The 18495-nt window shown below is 43.3% G+C and overlaps 1 protein-coding gene across 2 annotated transcripts in view; it reads right to left on the bottom strand.

Moving 5' to 3' along the window:
• Positions 1-2676: 2676 nt before the first annotated feature.
• The window catches only part of LOC134434847 (choline transporter-like protein 2), a 45474-nt gene continuing 29655 nt past the window's right edge, over positions 2677-18495 (bottom strand). For both annotated transcript variants that reach the window (XM_063183488.1, XM_063183481.1), the window contains exons 8-22: positions 18320-18440; positions 17899-17982; positions 15893-16005; positions 15471-15602; positions 12595-12694; positions 12086-12178; positions 11133-11217; positions 10359-10621; positions 9825-9919; positions 7870-7973; positions 7235-7308; positions 7025-7095; positions 6530-6618; positions 5994-6078; positions 2677-3737 (exon numbers count right to left, since the gene is read on the bottom strand). In XM_063183488.1, the coding sequence (XP_063039558.1) occupies positions 3631-3737; positions 5994-6078; positions 6530-6618; positions 7025-7095; positions 7235-7308; positions 7870-7973; positions 9825-9919; positions 10359-10621; positions 11133-11217; positions 12086-12178; positions 12595-12694; positions 15471-15602; positions 15893-16005; positions 17899-17982; positions 18320-18440 (1616 nt within the window). In that variant the 3' untranslated portion in view covers positions 2677-3630. The remainder of the gene's footprint in view (positions 3738-5993; positions 6079-6529; positions 6619-7024; positions 7096-7234; positions 7309-7869; positions 7974-9824; positions 9920-10358; positions 10622-11132; positions 11218-12085; positions 12179-12594; positions 12695-15470; positions 15603-15892; positions 16006-17898; positions 17983-18319; positions 18441-18495) is intronic.

The raw sequence follows: 18495 nt of genomic DNA, 5'->3' as shown, positions 1-18495 counted from the left end.
AGCCACAAATAGTTAATGTATCCTCTCTACCATGGACCTATTATTGGGGAAACATTACAGTAGCAATTGCCTGAGTTCTGGCCATTTATGTAGGCCTATGCTTATCTAACAGATCTCAGCCTCAGAATGTTGAACTTTTGTGTATATGGACACAAAGGTAGTATCCCCAGCTTTGCATCCCTAGTGCCTTAAGTCCCATAGGACTATGCAGATGTTGCATCACAGTTAAAGAAGCCTATGTGCAAGCGCAATGGGCCACACAGCATTACAATACCTCCTATATTTACATCCAGTTTTCCAACTCGGGATCAATATTAATTTAAAGGCACACTGTGTGAGATTTTTAGTTGTTTATTTCCAGAATCCACGCTACCCATTCACTAATGTTACCTTTTTCTTGAATACTTACCACCACCATCAAATTCTGAGTGTTCATTATGACTGGAAAAATTGCACTTTTTATATATTTGAATTTCCATAAATAGCCATTTTTAGCTGCAAAAATGACTGTACTTGGGCCATACTCGAAAATAATAGTTTATTACTTCATGAAAAGATCACATTTGGCAATATGCAGCCCAGTTTCAATGAGCAGCATAGTTGCAGTACCTTTTTTGACCATTTCCTGCACAGTGTCCCTTTAATGCTTACGGATTGGGACCACTTCCTTCCTGTCTCTTCACACAACAGCTGATACATTTAGCCTTATGCAGACCAATGTAATTCGAAATTAAAAAGGTCGGCATCTGTTCCTTGGCATTAGACTGTGTACCGCTTGGTGTGTCTGCTCATAAAAAGCTAGAACCACTACAGACCAGGCATCTCTGTGGTCGTGCATGCCATTTGTCATTTGTACATGCAGCACTGATCCAGTGAGTGTGAAGTAAGCCGTCTCAGACATTGTAAACATGCAGTGTTAAAGCTGTCATTTATGTGTCTCAGCTCCTTGAGACCATTTTTGAAAGTTAAAAAAAGAAAAAAAAAGAAAAAAGGCATTGACTATGAAAATACACGTAGGGCCTATATAACATGATAAAAGCTGTATGTCTGTAAAGCATATTTGCGCACAAAATCTATTTAAGATTTCAACAAATTCAGCTTATTTAAAAATATTTATTCATGTGTTAATTGCATTACTAGTCTCATTTTGCGTTTCAGACACTTTCAGAATGTCATGTTACTGAAAAGGACGTAGTCAGACAGCCTAGACATTCCTTACATGACTTAGAACTATAAGAATTATAAGAATTATAAGCAGTCTGAATATTTGCTAAATCCCCTGTCCTTAAAATCGGGGGCAGACAGAAGTAGATAGAGTGAAGGAATGAAGGCACTGAGAGAATGAAGGAAGGAGGAGTGACACACCTCCAAGATGAGCTAGACTTGAGATTCCAGCAGTGGGGGGGAATGCGTGGAATCCAGTGTCATATGGGCCTTGGCACTGAGTCATAGGCCCCGCATGTGTCTGCTAGGTCAACTGGCAAGGCCTGGTGTAATACTTGCATATTCTCTCATCTTAGAGGACACAAAACATGTTGAAAAAAATATGGACACAATAACAAATTACACAATATGGAACGTTGAGGTCATTTTTGGACGTGTGTTACGTCAACTGGCAAGGCCTGGTGTAATACTTGCATATTCTCTCATCTTAGAGGACACAAAACATGTTGAAAAAAAAATGAGATTACACAATATGGAACGTTGAGATCCCTTTTGGATGTGTGTTACGTCAACCGGCGAGGCCTACTGTGCTGCACAAGTAGCCTACATCTTTTCTCATCTTAGAAGCCAACACAAATATGTTGAAAAAAGTGAGCTTACAGAATATGGATTGAGATTGAGATTGTTATTGGAGGTTTTATCAGGATGGTTTCACTCACTCTTACTGTCCACATGACATGAATTTCAAATGTTAGTTTTACTGTAAATCTGTGTCTAGGCCCTATATATTTTCCATTCTGTTTTTTTTTACACTTGAAATCAAGCTCTTGAAGTGTCTGAAGTGCCTTGTATCTCTGTGTCTTGATATCACAGCCTGTTTACGTGCCGTAAAGAGAGAAAGGGAGATTGTTGCAGTGATTGCATTATGTCCGGGACACCAAACATGCGTCATCCGAGCACCTACAGCCCCGGCAGCCAGCCACGCCCAACTGAAGTGTCTCGAGAGCTGTTGCCTGAAAGCATGTAAGCAAGTTATGCAACCTGTATTAGATTTCTGAATCTTACTGCGGATCTAAAACAGCAACCAGGGGCTTTGTAACTTAACACAAATATGCTTTCTGGTAAGGCCTCTTCGACAGAAGTTACTGGGAAGGAGGGTCGTTTCTGGTAATGCCTTTTGACCCTGACCTTAACAAAAGATAAAAAAAACGAAAATTATACACTGGAAAACGGGGAAAATGAATCAGAAGAACCACGTTGCCAGAGATTTTTCCAGTAACTGATAAAAAGCTACTGAAAGACATCTTTAGTGAGCCACTGAAGATGTAATTGGTATGCCATGCACCAAGGGCCCCCTCTAGTGGAGACCCTAGAGTCCAGCATCAGCACATTGGGCCAAGACAAAAAAATACTAATGAAACCAGTTTCATACAAAGTTTTCAACCAAAAACACTAACTTTTTTAACAGTTGTGTGTCCTAAGCATATGTGTGCATAAAAAAATGAAAAAAGCAAAGTAATATTACAAATTCTTCCGTCTTTATTTCCTCTGTCAAGGTTTAAACCATAAATAAACTCCATGCAAAGACAAAACTAAAATAACAAATCCACGGATAGGTGTACTCCAAACTTGTCATGTTAACTTTCTAACTATTAACTCCAAATGAAGAGTTAATGTAGGCAGTAGACAAAGTAAAGTAAAACTGTGTCTTTTGGCAGATTGTATAGCAAGTAAAACATTGCACGGATAACGGTGAAGATATATGGTAAGCTTGTGTCTATCCCATATGACATAAGGCACATTTGATATTGGCTTTAGTTAGCATAAAAACTATGCAACTCCAAAAGGCACACTTCTGGTGATGCCAGCATGGAAATAACAAAAATGACAGAATTTTTTTCCACCTGCCAGTATGTATACTTCATAGGAAAAGGCCATAAAAGTGCCAAAATAACCTGTGCAGACGCAAAACTTCAGCTTCTTTGCAAGATGCATACAGGAACACACTAAATAAAAAAAACAACTAAATCACATAAAAAAAACACAAATGAAAATCCTTTGGCATGATGCGATTTTGATGCATATGTATTAAAATTAAAACCCTCATATCGATAACAAAATCTAAAACGCTGTTAATGTAACAAATGTGCAGAAAAGTGTCCATTCCTCCTCAAATGGCATACGAAATGTGATGCATTGTAGAATATGTTGTTTGTTATGTTGTTTGTTGCACTTAAAACCAAGAAAAAGTCTATAGTGTATATTCCGGCCCTGATCAGTTTTATAAGTTGAGGTCAGTGATTGTCCTGTAGTTCACTATATACAGCGGAGATGGGCAGCAAGGTAAAGACCAGCTTAATGACATCATGGAGGGCTGATCCAATGGCCTTTCACTTCAGCATGCCATGTCCATATCTGCCAGCAGAGGGAGCTCTGATACTGCAGCTCTCACGGCTGTTGCGGATGTTACTCTGTGGCTTCAACCTTGTTCTTCTTCTTGAGGATTTTGAGCAGATTGTCGGGCATCAGGTAGGGCCTCTCTGCACTGCCATCATTCCTCTCCAGGTCTTCCACTGTTGTCAAGACAAAAGCAACAGGAGAAATGAGGCAAACAAAAACCAAGGCATACACATACTGTACACATACACAGACAGACACACAGGGAGACATAAGAACAACATTCCTTCAGGCGTGGGAGCACGCACGCACGGACAGCCATGCAGGGAGACATGAGAACAACATTGCTTTAGGTGGGGGAGCACGCACACACGCACGCACGCACGCACGCACGCACAGCCATGCAGGGAGACATGAGAACAACATTGCTTTAGGTGGGGGAGCACGCACACACGCACGCACGCACGCACAGCCATGCAGGGAGACATGAGAACAACATTGCTTTAGGCGTGTGAGCACGCACGCACACACGCACACGGATAGCCATGCAGGGAGACATGAGAACAGCATTGCTTTAGGCGTGGGAGCATCTGTCTCGTCAGCAGCCACACCACACCACACCACACCGCTGTTCACGACAGATGTTGAAGAAAGTGCTGCTCAGTGGGGCTTATGCTTCACTTTTCTACTTCAAAGCGTCACGTCCGCTTGCAGCATGTCTGCCAGCTCCTCTGGGTGCGTGTTGTTGTTTATACTTGTGGGTGTGAGAGAGCCAAGTGTGTCAGTGTTTTCTATGCAGTACTGGTGTATGTGTAAGACAATGAAGTGAGAGATGGTATTAACAAGGTAAATGAACATGCACGCACGCACGCACGCACAATCACCATCAAAGTTTCCAATGAAGCGTACCACATGCTGACATTTTAAGAATTTCCATGACACATGGCATAACAACATTAACCCTTCGAGTTCACTTCTCCTGTCCAGACAACCCCTTCCTCCCTACGAGCGGTGTGCAATATGACATTAAATTGTGACATCGAGTAGAAGATCATCAAGACTCTGCCAAAGTGGAGCAATCGTATTACAATATTACATTACATTACATTACAATACATTACATTGCATTTGGCAGACGCTTTATAACCAAAGCGACTTTCAAAAGAGGACATAATCAAGCCAACATCACAAACAAATACAAAGTGCACAGGAAATATACAGAACAACTTTGGTTATAAAGCGTCTGCCAAATACAATGTAATGTAATGTAATGTAATGTAATGTAATATTGTCTTACAGTAAGGATGTTTACTTTAGCAGCATCACAGTGATGTTTACTTACTTCTTGTCTTTTATTCTGTATTTACTTTATTCCAATTGTGCACCTTATCAGAGTGTCATTAGCCTGTTTACATTTTAATGCAACTACAAGTATATTCATTGAAATCTGTTCAGAAAAGTCTGTAGCCCGGAAGATCTGTAGATGGAAGATTGTGATGCGAAATCAAAATCGAGATTTTATGTTAAAGAAATCGTGTTATGACATTTTTGCCATATCGCCCACCCCTACCTCCCTACTCATGGCCACTGGGTGGAAGGTGCCCAAGGTGGACATCCTCCTCCTCTGCCTGCTCCCGTTACCGTTCCTCAGGTGACTCCGGGTTCTCCTTAGTGAAGATCTCACGCATGGTTGTTGACATGAAGTATGGCCTTTCAGGCGACCCATCATTCCTTTCCAGATCGTCGCCTTTAGATGTGTGCGCGTGCGTGTGTGTGCGTGTGACCAATTTCATGTTCATATTTAGTTTGTGGATTACAAAATATTAAGTTGATACGACAGAAATGGTTCAGTACAGAAAATGAAGATAGTAGAGTGTGATAAAAGTGAGTGAGTGGTGAAAGTGAGTAAGTTTGAAGGAAAGGTCATGGCAGATCAGTTGTAGGAAAGAACAGAACAGAACAGACAAAAACAGAGAGAGAGGAAAAAGAAGTAAAAGTCAGAGGGTTGGAAAGAGGAAGCAAAGAACAGCTAAATCAGGCACCATGGCGCCATGCCTGTTAACCCTCTATTGTATAGCCTGTATGCTGAACATGCATGAAACACTGAGAAGGGAATATTTCACGTAAAGTTACGTTAAGTCATAATGCTTTTTTGTAGCACAGGCCCAGTCACCACAGCTTCTCAATCTGAAGCACGCACGCACGCACGCACGCACGCACGCACGCACGCAGTGAAACAGGCAGTGAATGTCCAGTGAGTAGCGGCACGCACGCACGCACAGAATCAAACAGCTTCACTTCCTCAGTGTGTCACGAAAGTATGGCTGCCTGCTGTATGCCTACGAGTGAGCGTGTGTGTGTGAGACAGAGGGGGTGAGGAACACAGCAGCTGTGCTGGATTGGTTGTTGGTGTTGGTGGTTTGCATACTCACAGAAGCAGAGGAAGAGCGTGTCCACACACATGGCGTAGACGCTGAAGAAGCCGTGCGCTATGAGATAAGACCCAACCACCACCGTCTGGAGGGAGAGAAAAACACACAGGTGCAAACAAAGATGCATTAGCACACTTGCACGCCACTAGCAAGTCAAACAGTGCAAATTAAAGGGATATCGTGCTGCCAAATTAATCTCGTTTAATGCTGCAAAATGAGAATAATCTTAACCCATTTTAACCTCAGGCACCTGCAAAAAAATGCCTCCTAATTGCCCAAGCCCTTTTTGGGAAAAGGTGCCCTCAGCCCGTAAAAGCATAAATATCTCAGCTACAATTTCACTACAGCATCCTTTTAAAGAGCATTCAACAGATATGGAAATGTATGTCTTAACTTTCAAATATACTTAATTACAAACAACATTTTAAAAGCACTTCACATTTAGTACTTTGTCATTTTTTCTACACAATGTGTTCAGAAATATTATTACTGTGGTGCTGTGCTGGATGGAATTCGAGAGAGTATGAAAGCCTCACCAGAATGGGAACCCAGTAGTAGTTGAGAGTAGGAGCTGTGTCTTCAAACGCCTTCACTCTTCCAGAGAAGAAGAAGAAGGCAAAGATTCCTAAAGGAGAGAGAGAGAGAGTGAGAGAGAGTGAGAGTGAGAGAGAGAGAGAGAAAAAAAACAGATCTCAAAATGTTATTTTTCACTATGAAAGTCGACCTAGACCAAAAGGAATTTGAATGAAAAGCAATGCCAACCAAACTGTAAAGCTTTTTTCCTAGGGTAGAGTAGCTTTATTGATCCTGAAAGGACATTAAGATGTCTCGTAGACATATACAAATACACACATTTAACATTGCATGACGCATAAACACGTAGCATGCTCTTGAATACAATCAGACAATTGGCACCAGACATCAGGCAGATAAGAGAGGGAAGGAAAAACCAACAGAGATGCACAATAGAATACACTAGTAACCCAACAAGTCAGGAATAGCAGTAAAACCAATGTGATAGCTGTTCTTACCCACTAGTCCCACAATAAGCAGCTTCCCCAGGAACAACAGGAAATCGGTCACTTTGTCCAAGACCGCCACCCTGTGAAGAAACCAAAGTGAAAGAGGGAATGAGTTTTACCTAGACTCAAGCCAGGGGATTGAACATTTTGGCTCGGTGCTGAGACTGAGAGATGCTTCAACACCCTGCTTAGCAGCAAGAACCTGGCAGCCAGCCTCACCTTATTATGTTTCTCATTAGGAGGAAGAAGGCGTCTCTGGCGGAGGAGCAAAAGTTTTTGCCATATATGGCAACCTGGTGGGAGAAAAAGGACCCAGAGGATCAGTAAATAAGCCTTTGGTGAAATGTATATTAATGGTCAGATTTCAGAACCAAAAGTCAGCAATACTGTGGGGCAATATCAATAATTGCTCTACTGAGTTATGGCCTGGTATACATGTACTAACATGCTGTTTTCTTATTGGTCGCTGTGGTATGCATTCATTTTGTTCAAAAAATTCAAGCTCATATAATTTGTTCATATAATTTAAGCACCATTCCATATCAATTCTGTATAGACCAATTTAAAGGTCGCGCTGTATTTGCATAGTAGGTTGCATTAAACAAAAATGAGTCCTTATGGTGATGACATTCAAAAATAATGGAAATAGTTTGTCATAATGTTACCCATATTCTACAATGTTAAATGTTCAAATGTTACCCGTAATGTCTCAACCGGCCAATAAATGGGATAAAAGCCTTTGAATGCATATTTGACTAAATCAGCTGGACGCTGTTTTGTGTTGAGAAGTTTTTTAGTTATCAGACATTCACATGACCATTTCCCATGATGCCCTGCTTCATTCCGAGACATACCATGATGTAGGCATTCCTGTTGAGGAACTTGATGAACTTCTCCAGGCACCAGAAACAACACTTGAGGCAGCACAGCAGGAACTTTGTGCATTTGTTTTGCGCTCCTGGAAACACAGAACCATATAAAAAAAACTTTAACACATAACTCGTGATCAGCCAGACAGCCAAAAATGTTGCTGTTTTTGTTCAATCAAGTAGATAAATGTGTTTGTTCAAGAGTGTGTAAACCCCCATACAACATTGTGTGGCATGTCTCATGGTTGCTGACCAGCAGGGGCGGCGCAGAGGGTGGGGCATAGGGGCCAGGAACCCCCGGCCACTTGGGGGGGGGGCCCTGCCAGTGGCTTTCGATTGCCAAACATCTTGTAGGGGCCCCATTCTACGATATTTCGTGGGCCCAACACCTCTGACACATCTCCCGCCCCCCCTGTCCCAATACCAGTGCTCCGCCCCTGAAGGGCAAACTGGGTTTATTAGTTCACAATTCACCTTTGGCTAAGGCCCGCCCTAAAGTGCTTTTTGACCAATCACAGCGCAGCAAAAGGGCGACCTCGGACAAACCTCGGACAGTTTTGACAGCGCTCCATTGAACTCAATGCTGAAATCGCATGTTTTCAAGTAGTTAGCGAGATACGGTCGTATTATTAAAATATCATTGGAAATTGTGCCTGGGGTATTTGTGACAAAGGTGCAAGTTTCCCCGCGATGTAACAGGACCACTAATCCCTTTCCTCTTTACCTAAAACCCTACTAATAGCCTATTACTAGCAGCTGGATAGTCTGCCTTGAAGGGTCTCGGCAGCCTCACACTCGACTTGAAAGCACACGGATCAAAAACATACTTTGTGTGCTCCGATCATGCCACCATCTCATTCGTGTCACTTTTCAGTAAGGTTGTAAGCAAACCACGAACCTGTTTCAGAGTAGGGTTTTGGATTTCTGACCTAATTAATGAAGAAACACCGCTAGCAAAGTTAACTATCGGTCACGGCTGGAGTGTTTTGTCTAGCAGCTGATGGACGTTATTTTGTTAAGCTACTGAAGATATAAACGCCAAACGTCAATGTTACACATTGCCGTGGTAGCTTTGAAGATGGCCACAGCCATCACGTTGTGTGATTTCGTTTTCGTCTAGCAAGTTTGAGTCAGGGCTCAAAAGATGCGAGCTCAGCTTACCATAGTGCTGGTTACAATGCCTATCGATACCCATAGAAGAGCCCATAGCTGTGATGCATCGCATGACCGTTCAGAAAATAAACACTTATAGCCTATTCACAATACTATGAATGCGTGTTTTATTTATTAGGAGTGAATAATTGCTGCGATTTGCAGTCACTGCATAAATCACGTTGATATCTCAGCATTGAAAGTTTATCTGTCCGACCTAGCAACTGTAACTAAAGAGGGCGGGGCTTAGCCAAAGGCGAATTCAGTACTGCACATTTCAATTGAACTGACATTACCTGTCCAGTTCAACCAGGTGATCATTCAAACATGCAGTGACTTTATTGAACTGGACAGCTAAAACCACAGCTAAAACCACAGCTAAAACCAGATCATTTGGAATAGTTACTTTATTGAACTGGACAGCTAAAACCAGGTAATTTGGAATATGCGGCACTGGACTGCAATGAATGAATCCAGGTTGTCCATCACTACTACTGAGAAGGGCAAAAGTTCCCAGACAAACTGTACATTTCTACCCTACAAAGGCAAATTGCAGTAACTATGCCAACATTGAAACTGACAAAAAGGCCTTGAAAGCTCGTCTTGGATATTGTAGTTCTTGCAAATTTGACATAGCAATATCTCTAAAACGGGACACATTTGGGCCATAAGGCTTTGTCACACGATAAGGTAATGAAGACCAATTTTATTCTAAACTCAATTTTGACAAGTCATGTAGTTACTGTGTTTTGGCTTTGTAGGGCAGCTTTGCCCACCCCCGGCCTCACCTTTGAGCTTGTGGTCCAGATACTCCAGCAGCACTCTGATGATCTGCACTATGGAGAGGATCAGGGAGCCGAAGGCCAGCGAGCCCGTATGATACCTGCACAGACACCAAGACAACAAGAGAGACAAAAGAACACCATAAACCTGTTAATACAGATGTATAGAAATAGCACATGCAATGCAATAGCAATACACGTACAGTACAAGAAATGAATGAATGCCCACAAAAAAAAAAATCACATAAACACAGATTAATAGTATCCCAAATGAAATGCATAAATGCACACGAGGGCATAGGCATCTGCAATAAATATGCTTCATGCATGTGCACACTGTGCAGGCTGTATCCTGTGGTTGTGGGTATATGCATGAGTCCTTTGTGTTTGTATTTCACTATTGGCGCGTGCGTGCGTGTGTGCGTGCGTGCGTGCGTGTGTGTGTGCGCATGTTTAAACCATGTAATGTCATATAACTTGTATTGTAATTACATCTGCAAGAGTACTTCTACGTCTACTTTATACAGCTCTGGTACCCACCTCAGTGCGCGGCCGAGGGAGGCGAATATGGGGCAGGTGGGCATGTCGTCTGGCTTGACAAAGGCCCAGTAGTAGGAGGCGAAGGCCCCTGCCAACGTCATCTGGCCCAGCGCCGTCACGAAGTTGGCACACCAGAAGAACAGGAAGACGTTGTAGAACTGCAGGCCAATGAGGTACTTGTGGTACACCGTCTCGCCGCCGTAGAAGGCAAACAGGCACTCCGAGTCGGGGCACCTTGCCTTAATCTCAGACGTGGTGAAGTTCTGCAGGGAGAGAGAGAGAGAGAGAGAGAGAGAGAGAGAGAGAGAGAGAGAGAGAGAGAGAGAGAGAGAGAGAGAGAGAGAGAGTGATGTTGTTAAATGTGACTGGCTACGACAGGAACAAGATGAGATTGAGTGTCTGCCATGGCAGAATGGGGAGCAGGGAGCGGAGTGTAGCCATATGAACACTGACTGTAATGCCAGCCACAATATGAACAGACACGACACAAAATCAATTTCCTGATGGAGGACCATATAAACCCAGGAATTACCCAAAATACTACAGGAATTCAATTTACTTTGATTTTGTTTCTCTCTCTCCCTGTGTGTGTGTGTGTGTGTGTGTGTGTGTGTGTGTGTGTGTGTGTGTGTGTGTGTGTGTGTGTGTGTGTGTGTGTGTGTGTGTGTGTGTGTGTGTGTGTGTGTGTGTGTACGTGTGTGTGTGTGTGTGCGTGTGTGCGTGTGTGCGTGTGTGTGTGTGTGTGTGCAAATGTGTGAATGTTTGTGTACTTGCCTCAGGAGTACAGGTGTTTCTGCTAAACTCGCAAGCAGTTTCGTTGTAGACTTTGTAAACAGCTTCATTAGAGGTGGAGAGGAAACTGAGCAGGGGGAGTTAAGGGAGCGTAGGCAGGCAGACAGACACACAGACAAAACTGTAACACGTTTGAATGTTTTCACCCCCTTCCCACCCCCTAGTTTAGTTTCACTATTATAAACGCACACTCTTTGATGTCTGATTATACACCATACACTCAATGAGAGTCAAGGTTATCAAAATATTATTTGTTCAAACCATGGGCGTAATTTTAGGGGGGGATGGTGGGGACATGTCCATACCACTTTTCAGATAAACCTAGCTTGTTCCCACCACTGTTTCACAAATATAATGCAAAAACAGCATAACAGGACAATTTGCCATTAAAATGTCCCCACCACTTTTCGAGCCAAACCTACAACTTTGGTTCAAACTCAAGTCTACGCCCAACCACAGCAGTAGTGCATTGAAACCAATATACAGGCTAGTCAAGAAAACATTCTCAAGGTGTTGTCATCTTCATATTCATATTCAAGGTTGTATTGTCACACCCGTGTGACAGGAATGCTTGGGCAAAGTTATAGGGATTCTTTTTACTCCATAAAATAGAATATTGAATTTTACAGTAGAATCTTTCGTTATTGTAGAAAAGATTACAGAATGTTCAAATGCCCACCCTTTTAAAGGTTAGCCTCTGCTTTTAACCCCTCGCCCTCAACTTAAATCTAGAAATACCATTTCTAACACAAGTTCACATCGGGACCGAAAACAGGCCAAAGCTATTCAATAACAGCTTCCTGGACAGGTCAGGATAATAATAATACTAAGTGGTGCTGATAGCAAGTAGGAGTAGGAGGGGAAAAGAGGAAATGACTGCAGGGTGCGAGATAAGGAGGTCTGATGATGCCATAATGCACTGGGTGAAAGGATACACAGCGGTGACGGCCCAGTAGGCGATGACAATGGTCAACAGGAAGAAGGTCACCAGAGGGTAGAACAGGGAGGACATGATGTGGGCCACGGCTCTGGAAAGGACACAAATGGCAAAAAGGTTACAGTACGGACGCTACACAAGCTGCCAAAGGCCAACTAAATATAGTTACCACTGGGGTTGTTTGAAACTGTCTGGTGCATGGCTAGTGACCTAGCCTGGCTAGTCTCCCAACCCTGGGTCTGGGTGTGGATGTGGGGTGATGCAGGGTCCCACTACTGACCTGCGGGCCTCCTTGATGAGAGCAATGGGACCCTCTTGAGTGGGTTGAGGTGGTTGGGGGGTGAGGTGTGAAATATGGGGGTGTGGGCAGGGCTGGATTAAGGTGGCCTGGGGCCCCAATGCTGCAGGTTGCTGCAGGCAGGTGGGGGCCCCTCGGCTGTAGCCATATCAAGCCTGTGCGCTAATCCGGCCCTGGGTGCAAGGTGATTGAGGGCCGCACTGACTTACTTGCTGGCCTCCTTGATGAGTGCGATGGCGATGCGGATCCTGTTGCGGAGGAAGATGAGGAGGAGGATGATGATGACCTCCAGAATGGCCAAGATGATCACTGCAGAGCAGACACACAATGCGGGCGCTCATGTTAGCATGCATGCAGGGGCACTGACATGACAGAACATTTTTAAATGGAGAAAACTGCTCTCACACAGCCAAGTCTCATTATTCATTATAAGGGATGTAACCGAATCCTAATTTTTAAGGTTCTGCCAAATACTGAATCCACTGCTTAAGATTATGTCCAAATCCGAAACCGAATCCTACTCCAATCACCAAAACTGAACCCTGTCAACCAGGCCGAATGCGTCCAAATCCGAATCTTGGATTCACTACATTACTATTTAATATACCACCATGTTCACAAGCAGGCTGAAACGTGGCCGCCTGTGGACATGGTGGTATGATAAATAATTAGAATCAGCTCGTAAGTGTGTTTTTCCTCCATTTTAAGTTTGCAGTCCTTTTAAAGTGCACCTCAAGTTATTTATTTTACATTAGAAGTTGAGCGTGGCCATCACTGCTACAATGACTTGACATGACATGACATGGGGCCTTATAGTGATGATAGACATGGCAACGTTATGAGCAATGTTTCTGGGTAATGGCAGTTGAAGATGACATTTTGCAAGGTTTTATTCCAGAAAACTCTGAGCCAGTCATTATGTTTCCCGGCAGCATTGCTCAGAAAGTTGCACATAACCTGTATATCATTATGTTTATGGTGAACATGGTAGTTGGAACAATCAATCAATCGATACATCAATCAACCAATCAAATTAAAGAAAACAAAAGCAAACATGGACAGAACCAAAAGTAGTTATCCCACAAAATCCAGTCACAAAGCCTCACAGACCATTAACAAAACAGTTAACTTGCTGACATACAAGAAGATGTCTTCTCTTACATAAAGTGCCTACCTTAAGTGCATACCTACGTGGAGGGATGCACATAGGTATGCATTTTTAGTGTGCACTTTCGTCATGCACCGTCTCTGTGATGTCTGTACTCTCAGCGCTGTATATTTGGTTGGTATTATACTGTATGTTGTGTGCTATATGGTGGCTGTGTGAATGACAACGATGACCTTCCTGCTGGACCAATAAAATAACCTTCAATCTTGTGTAAGCGAAAGCATGGCAAGGCCACCAGATGCCTAAATATCGGACACTAACTGATAGAAGAGCAATCACTAGGGCTGTTGGTGTGATCTGATGAAGGACATGTTGCCTGATACGTCAAATTAGAGAAACGGGAGCTTGGTGTTGTGGACTTCATTTATGTTTTCATGTGCCTTTGCTGGTCCCTGGTCCCATTTTTGAGACCGATGTGCATGTTTTTTCTTTGTTAATGTGATCTGTGATCAGCCGTACTAACGAAACAGCCTCTCTGCCTTTACGGTGAAAGTGCTGGTTTAGGTTCCCAGCTGGGAGGGGCAACTTCCTGCCGTAAACCACATGCTTAAAAAAGACCCAGCAGCAACCCCTAACATTAAAGTGAGTTGCGCTTCCTTACACCCATACATTTTACTTTTTTCCCCTAAAAATATTAGCACCTCCACACCCAAGGCAAGATAAGGCAAGCTCATTTGAAACCCATTATCTAACATTCTGCTGTCTCGTTCTCGATTCTGATTGGCTGATAACCGTGGTAAATCAGGCGTAAACCCACACCATTCCAAATGAAGATTCTATGTGCGTCTAAGATAGACCCGGCTTATCTACGTTGGTGCAAAGATGTGCTCTTCTTGCAGACTCCCCAACCCAACTGCAACATATTCTCATAACCATCTGTGGGTTGGGTATTAGTGTGATTGCAAAGAGGTTTCATTCCTGCAATGTTTATCGGCCCTTGCTTAGTTTTTGTAGCTAAGTGTGTGTCTGGCAGCACGACGAACGCACGCACGCCCAGTAGTGGTTGCCAGGTTAACCAATCACTTCCTCAACTTGTCAACTGAGCGACGTGGGGCAAATTAATTGTTATAAAGCGTTTTTAAAGAAATTTGGTCAGCGATTAAGTGTAACAGTGTTAGATAAGCAATAAACCACTTGAGCTCATGGGATGTGCTTCATTTACAACGGGTAAGGGAACGTTTACGGCACTCCGCTTTGTGTCATGCCCCACTCCCCTTACCCGCTGTAAATCGAGCACAACCCACGGCCTCTCGTGGCTTCTTGTTTAATCATACTGCGCATAAACGCAAGCAGTTCAATCTTAAATCTGGTCTTACCATGCCCTTACTAATGTACTAATTTGATTTATACAGAGAGTCTGGAATGGCTGAACTGAGGAACAATTATGATGGGAGAGGTCTGATTCTACCCAATCATAAGTGTTTGGTTGTGACCTGTAATCTGCAAGTGTGTGATGTGCCATTGTTTGCCCCATCCCTCATCCTTCCCCCGTTTTCTCTAATTGGTCAGTTGTCTGGCAAATACAACAATCTCCTCCCAGAGAATTTGTCAGATGTAACCAGAGACAGTGGGTAAGGTAGAAGCGATTCAAGCCAGTACTTTTCCGGGATCCATGTGACGTCAGGTGAACGCCCCTTTAGGAGACCAGTGGAGGTTGAAATGGGGTTCCCTTAATGCTGGTGGTAGCACACATCTTATGCAAACTGTCATCAAATGGCACAGAAAGGGAAGAACAAGGAGGGGACAATGCCCCCTTAGGAGACCGAGCTTGAGCACACTCCTTTGCATTGTGTAGGCGTGGTTTGATTTATCTTGGTCTACCATATTAACCATCTTCCACGTAACGTGGAGGGAAGTCTAAACCGACTGGAGCTTTACGGGTGGCAAAGCCAGGCTAGTTCAATCTGCTTCACTCACTGAAAGCCAACCAGGTCTGTCGGATCTGCAGGTAGATAGAGAAGTCCATCTGCAGGCCCAGCTCCTGCAGGGTGATGTTGGCTCCAGGCTCCCCCTTCAGGGAGGCGTACTCCATGTAGCAGTGGAAGATACCTGCACAACAGGAGTGAACACAGCAGACAGCTCAAGGAACCAGGTTGGGATACCAGACATCAAGGTCAAAGGGAGCAGTCATATTTGAGAAAAAGTTTTGCACACTCCTTTTAAAAGAAAAGTGTGCAAACATTAGGACAAAAAGTCACTTTCTTGTTCAACACCAGGGATTGTGCCCAAGCTAAGCCAAAAGTGAACAGTCAACATATAACCATGCACTAGCAGACACACACAGACATATACATGTGAAAGTACAGGCACGCACAATATGAGGAGATGAGGAAACCTACCGTATCCGATGACGAGGATGACCATAACGATCATGACCCACACCATGATGCCGCCCAGGAAACGCATCAGCACGATGAAGACCAGGCTGAGGAGCATGGCCAGCACCAGAGCTCTGAGGGGCAGATGGATTACATTACATTACATTACATTACATTACATTACATTACATTACATTACACTTAGCTGATGCTTTTATCCAAAGCAACTTACAGATATTACAGGGTATTGGTTACAGTTGCTGGAGCAGTGTGGGGATAGGTGCCTTGCTCAAGGGCACTCCAGCCATGGAGGGAGGAAGGGATTCGTAAGGGTGGGTATTAGCCCAGCAACCCTATGAAATACAGTCCAACAGCCTAACCATTAGACCAGTGGTTCTTAACCTTTTTTGCTTGAGACATTAATCAATACCTTAATGCAGTGTTTCTCAAAGTGGGGCGCAAGCCCCCCTGGGGGGGCGCGGAGGCATTGCAGGGGGGGCGTGTGACATCTGATTTTGGTTTCCCCCACCCAAGAAAATGATTTCCTGTCTCTCCAATAATCAATACATTTCAACGTTATAGCCAACATTATATAAATTATCATGAATTTGAATAGCATAGGAAATTAACACACGTCCCTCTTTGTTTTATCTCAATAGTCACCTTTCCTTTGGTTCTGCGCAGCGCAGCGACAGTAAAATCAGTCTGCGCGAGTACTGCTATTGCTTGGGGGGGGCTCGGAAGCATCCAGACCCTCCGAAGGCGGGAATGATGGCAAAAGTTTGAGAACCATTGCCTTAATGACTTAAAATGGAGACCATAACATGTTATAATTTGGTCTTAATTTGACTACAATGTTTGTATGCATAATTTTGGTCACAACCTCAACACAAACAAAATTCTGCGCACCCCCTGAAATCTCTGGCGCACCCCCCGGGGGTGCCCGCACCCCAGGTTAAGAACCACTGCATTAGACCATGGCTGCCTTAGGGGCTGATTGATTGATTGATTGATTGATTGATTGATTGATTGATTGATTGATTGATTGATTGATTGATTGATTGATTGATCGATTGATCGATTGATCGACTGAGACACAGTGAGGGTGATTGAAATGATATAGATGTCAAGGATCAAGATATATTATGTTACATATGTGATGGTGCAAATATTGACTATTTTTGTGTGTACAGAATTGTTGAATAGGGCTGGGTAAAATAATCGAGTTAATCGATAATCGATCGAATCGAATCGAAATTCACATAATCGATTCACAGGGCACAAAATCGATTTTTTGGTTCTTTTTGTTCAATTTAGGTCTATGGAAAATACCCAGTAGGTATTAGTCAATTAGGCCTAGGCCTACTTATTACAAAATAGCAATCTGTTGACACTGTCCAGCCACAGCCTTTTGACATTTTTATATAAAATAGGCAACAGCATCTTTTGGGGGAAATCCTGGCACCAAGAAGGGAACGGATTGAATCGATTCGGAATTAATCGAATGGAATCGAATTGAATCGTGATTAATCGATTCAAAGCCCTAAGAATCGAAATCGAATCGATACAGGAACATGGCTGCGATACCCAGCCCTATTGTTGAATATTCTTGCATTCATTCACATTCAAATGGCATTACATTTCTAATTGGAGCTATGTATGTGACTATGGAATTCCCTACTAAATGATACATGCAATTAATTGAGAAGAGAGGTCATAATCAAGCAACAATTAGTTGGCAGCAGGGCTCTGAATTAACACCAGCCAACCGGCCAAATGGTGAAATTTCAGTTGGGCAGGTAGAAAATACCAACTTACTAGCCACTTTGACCCATTAGTGAGTGTGTGTTTGGCTAGTAAGATTAACATCTACGAGACATTTTGGCTGGTGATAAAAAAAGTTAATTTAGAGCGGTGGTTGTCAAAACAAGGAATAAGACATCCTATATAAGAAAGGCCACATAAGGGCACAGTTATGTGTTGCTACATCGTTAACTTGGTGAAAAAGTGGGCGAAATGCGACTCACATGAGGATCCAGTACCAAGACTGGGTGTAGTCCTCAAAGATCTTCATGGCTACCTGTCGCGCCTCAATCACCACAGAGGCATTCCTGTTGACCATCACAAGCAGAGGTTCATCATCAAATAAAAATAAGAAATGGAGTGCACAATAAACACAGCAACCAAGCAGACAATTTGGCCATTGGTTTGACCTTTGTCAGACTTTGACCTTTGACCTGGACCCATTTTTCTGAAAATGATGTGCAAATCCAGTCAGGAGATTGTAATGTGGTGTGGCAAACAAACAGATAGACAGAGAAACAAACATACAAACAAACAAACAAACAAACAAACAGAAAACAATACTTTTCCCCTCTCTAGAGAGGCCTGTATACGTCAGGATCACCGGAGATGCCTAAAGGTCACTGGGAAGGGTGCCCCACTTACTTGACACCGTCGATGAGGTCCGCGGCTGGACGGTCACTCGTGCCATCGTTGAACTGCGTCTGGTTACCCACGAGCACATCCTTTCCCTTCCGGCTGAGAGCGGGGAAGCACCTGCGGGTGACTAAACAGAGGACAAGTGGATTAGAGCCACATCAAGCAAAACCTTCAACCATTTG

Source organism: Engraulis encrasicolus, chromosome 2, assembly GCF_034702125.1.
Source record: "Engraulis encrasicolus isolate BLACKSEA-1 chromosome 2, IST_EnEncr_1.0, whole genome shotgun sequence".
Taxonomy (NCBI): domain Eukaryota; kingdom Metazoa; phylum Chordata; class Actinopteri; order Clupeiformes; family Engraulidae; genus Engraulis; species Engraulis encrasicolus.
The sequence above is the reverse complement of the archived record's forward strand: the minus strand, read 5'-3'. Positions and strand labels throughout refer to the sequence as shown.